The sequence below is a fragment of the Protopterus annectens genome, chromosome 11.part0, assembly GCF_019279795.1.
Source record: "Protopterus annectens isolate FY-2018-M chromosome 11.part0, PAN1.0, whole genome shotgun sequence".
Lineage (NCBI taxonomy): Eukaryota > Metazoa > Chordata > Ceratodontiformes > Protopteridae > Protopterus > Protopterus annectens.
The window spans coordinates 1,393,507,172-1,393,511,475 of record NC_056745.1 but is presented as its reverse complement, the minus strand read 5'-3'; the positions used below and the strand labels follow the sequence as shown (position 1 = coordinate 1,393,511,475).

The 4,304-nt window shown below is 39.2% G+C and overlaps 1 protein-coding gene across 2 annotated transcripts in view; it reads right to left on the bottom strand.

Moving 5' to 3' along the window:
- Positions 1-382: 382 nt before the first annotated feature.
- Positions 383-4,304, bottom strand: part of ZNF277 (zinc finger protein 277) — a 708,300-nt gene continuing 704,378 nt past the window's right edge. For both annotated transcript variants that reach the window (XM_044088676.1, XM_044088677.1), the window contains one exon: positions 383-1,757. In XM_044088676.1, coding sequence (XP_043944611.1) covers positions 1,568-1,757 — 190 coding nt within the window. In that variant the 3' untranslated portion in view covers positions 383-1,567. The remainder of the gene's footprint in view (positions 1,758-4,304) is intronic.

Genomic DNA, 4,304 nt, shown 5'->3' with positions numbered 1-4,304 from the left:
CATTTTCCCTCTAACAGCTTAATCTGTTGCAGGTGTCACTGTGGCTTAAAGGTGGCTATGAGATCTGGTGAGTGCCTGTAGAGCAAGTTCTTATCGGTGGGGAGGAGATTTTTTTTTTTTTTTTTTTACTAGGAAAATGATACCACAGACTACCAGTCCAGTAGTTCCAGTCACTGGACAGAACTCAAATTGTACTAATTTTGCTGCCACGACTGGCTGTAAATTAATCCCACTGAACTACATGAGTTGATGGAGCAATCATACAAACTTTACATGCATTGCATTTCCAGCTCAGACTTCAGAGCGCAACAATGTTTTGAAAATGTCAGTTAATAGCAATTTCATATAAAAAGCAATCTAAATTAATCTGACACACTACTTGTAAGATACTTAGCATTTGGTATAGATAAACCTTTATGTACCAGTGTAACTGACAATAACATATTAAAAACAAAACAAAACAAAACAAAGTGACAGCATTACAGAGAGAATGATTTCATGCAAATCTGCAGTCCAGTTTTACTTCTGTTACATTTTCAGGCAACCTTCTGCAGAGAAACTAAAATGGGAAGTTAATACTGAACCATTCAGTTCCAGTGAAGTCTTACTAAATGACGTGAAAACACACAGGCAATGAGATGTCGTACTGTAAACTTGCTGTTACAGTCTTAGTTCCATAAGCCTGGCATTTGTTTTTCTTACAAGTTTAATAGAAGGAATGGAATTTAATGTATGTATGCTAATTTTTGGTATAAAACAAAGAACTGACCCATTAAGAAATGCACAGTATATGAAGCTGAACTAAGCTGTCTTTCCTGAGTGATATTAAAACACCTACAGCATGTTACACTGCGGATAAGATTAACATACAGTCCATCTTTTCCATGATCCAGAGATTTAATATGAAAGAATGAGCCATAGGGAAAGGTAAAAAAATGTGTACCTTCAGTCACTGCTAGTGGGTCCAGGGAGAGGCTGTTTCTGGAATATTTTGTGGTGGTATAGGGGGTTAGTAAATGCACTATTGATGCAAGCATAAATATTAAGGGGAGGGGGTGGAATTCTGACAGTGAAGATTTTCAGGCATCCAGCAAGCTCAGTAGCTCTTTTTACACTTACCACCCAGGGAGTTACAACTGTATCCATTTCCTCAAAAAATCGTTTAACATTGTGGGTTGGCAATGGTGCTCAAGAGGCACTACTGTGTAAAAACTGAGGGGCCAATCAAGAACTTAAGCTATCACTTTCAGATTCTAAATAAATCTTTACTTCCTTCTTTCTTCAGTGTGTGCTTATGGAGAACTTGCAGCAATCTTGGCATGGTTGCACACACACAGGATATGTCTTTTTTTACTATCGCAGTGCAGTACTGTCACTCATATGGAAAGTTATTTTCTTTTTTTTTTTTTTTGAACAGATAAGCAAACCCCCACAGAAATACTACATTTCCAGATAGCTGCAAGGCAGTACAGTGTTTGGCCTGTCAGTAACTCCTTCACTGCTTAGCACCCTTTGATGGTTTTGGGTTATTTAGTCGATTTTCACGATGTCAAAATGTGTCTCTTTTCTACATTTTTGACGTATCTGTTTTCAGGATCTCATTCAAAATGCTGTTCTGTTTTAGAGCTTCCAGGTTGGACACATCTTCTGCATAGACAGGAATACTTTCATTTCCATCTACTCCAGATGACTCGGTGTCACTGTCATCGGACAGCGCACAGAGAAGGGAATCATTTTCATATGTAGGAAAGTAGTACCTAAAGTGGAATGTTATATAAAATTAGTATCTTTATATATTAACATATTCCACTAGTCTAACAGGTACATAATCCTATACAAAAATCATACTGACAGCCAATCTACATTGATGGCAGAGAATTCAGTTCTGTACAATTTATTCTAATCTCCACTAACTGCCCACTATATAAAACGTTTGCACCTGCTATCCCTCTGCATGCATATATTTAATCTTTGTAAGTGTAAAAGAGGTTAGCTTTCTCTGTTGTAATATACATATGCACATTTGTTTTCACACCTATAAGAAAATTAAATGTGTACTACTATGGTCCAGATTATGGCTAAAAAGGGTTTATAGACCAGCCCATCTACCCAATTTACAAACAGAAAATAAATTAGAACAAATGCATAACTGAATGAATGGATGAATAAATGCACTGTGTTTTTGAGCCCTAATTCAATGCCAGGGAAGGCAACTGCAATCACAAACTACTACCATGTCATGTATATATATGAAAGCTAAGAAATGATTCCTATGAATGTTGGCAGACATACTGCTGCAACAGGATTATGCTACTCTGTAACAATCCTGAAGTAAAAAGTATGTTTATAATTCTTATTTCTAGCAGCAGCACGTCTACTTTTCTAGACACAAGCATGACTCCCAGTGTCTCAACAAAGCTGAAGGCAGGACTAACAGCTTTCTTTCCAGAGTCCTCAGTTCCAGCATTGTATTCTGACATACCCTCAGCCTTGCTTTCTAGACCCTGAAGACTGGTAACAATTAAGGCTTCTCTAAAAGTCACTGCAGATATAGTACACACATTTAGTGCAATTGATTTACCGTGACAGTCAAGTAAATGAAATCCCCAAAACTTTACTTAATAGCAATAAACATAAATATGACAAATAAAAGCTACAGCAGCGACCACCACAACACAGAAATAAGTAAAATATGGCTGCCAATGCAGTGAAAGATGGAGTGAGTGTATAAAACTTCTAAGTAAAATTCAATGATAGACCAAAGTAAAATAAAATAACAGATGGGACTGCTGAAACTGAACTGTTCAGGAATAAAACCACAAGTCTACTGAACGTAATCACGTAAAGTTTAATCCATAAAATCTCATACACTCTTGAAACAATAACGGCTGAGCGCTTTCATCTACAAATATCAAATATAGTTGTTCTTTTTAGGTAGTTTGCAGAACGAATATATGAACAGAGCAGGTCTGTAATCAACACCAACTACCCCTGTCCATGAGGGACATGGGTGCCACACCCTAGGGGTGAATTTTTGGTCTAACACGCAGTTATCTAGGCAGTGTTTGAATAGGCTCAGTGAGGATCTGTAATGTGAACAGCAAGTCTATTCCAGAGAAGTGTCATCCTTTGGGAGACATGTCTCTCCAACATGTTCTATTAATGATACAGGCTAGATCAATATCCCTAGAGTGAGTGACTCTTGTCCCACTTGACGTGTGGATGTGCAGCATTTCCATTAGGGCAGGGTCTGAGATTGCCCTATAGGCCAGGTACAAGTCACCTATTAGCAGCCTATAAGATACAGAGTAAAGTGACAAAGCTTTCAGCCTGCCCACGTAGGTCATAGCTTGGAGTGCCTGTATTTTCTTAGTGAGAAACCTCTGAGGTCTCTCCAGCTGCTGCGGGTGTCTGGTGAGGTACATGCAAAAGGGTGCATTATATTCTATTAGTGATCTGATGAGGGTTGAGTAGGGTGAAGTTATAACATCCCTTGACCTAGATGCTATGATCTGCATTACATAGAAAGCTTTCCTTACTACTGTGGAAACTTGGTGGTCAAAGTTCAGACTGCTGCCAACTTGTGTTCCCAAGTCTCACACTACTGGGTTGTAACTCAGGGGGGTATTGTAAATATTGCAATTTGTAGGGAATTCTGTTTTGCCAAAAGGAATAATAATAATGCATTTTTTGCATTTAGTTTTAGACTATGGCTATGGCACCAATCATTCGTTTGTGTTACCCCTTCTTGTAATATGTTGACATCATTAGGAGAATCAATGATTTCTCCCAGTTTGCAATCATTGGCAAACTTGATGAGCCAGAGACTGTCTACTTTGGCCTGGACTTCTGAGAAACAGAAGGAAACACTCAGGGACCCAGCACAGACCTCTGTGATACTCCATTGGTGATGGATCTACTGGCTGAAGTGGAGTCACCAACTTTGACAGTGTGTGTTCTGTCGGTGAGCCAAGTGGCTAACCATCTAGTAACGTAAGGGTTAATCCCCAGCTGGGAGAGTTTCTCAATGATGCCAAGTGGGGAATTGTGTCAAACACCTTGCCAAGGTTGAGCTAAGCAGTGTGCATCGTCTTACCTTCATCCATGGCTTTGGTGACATCCTCAAAGAAGTTTACCAGGTTTAATAAGCATGACCTACCCTCAAAGTCAAACTGGGTTGGGTCCAGCTTTTTGTGGTTGCCTATGTCCTTGCTGATAAGGTCCTAGACTATTCTTTCCATGTCCTTGCAGATAAGGCTGGTTCAACTTGTAGGTCTGTAGTTTCCAGGGTCAGTTGATGGCCC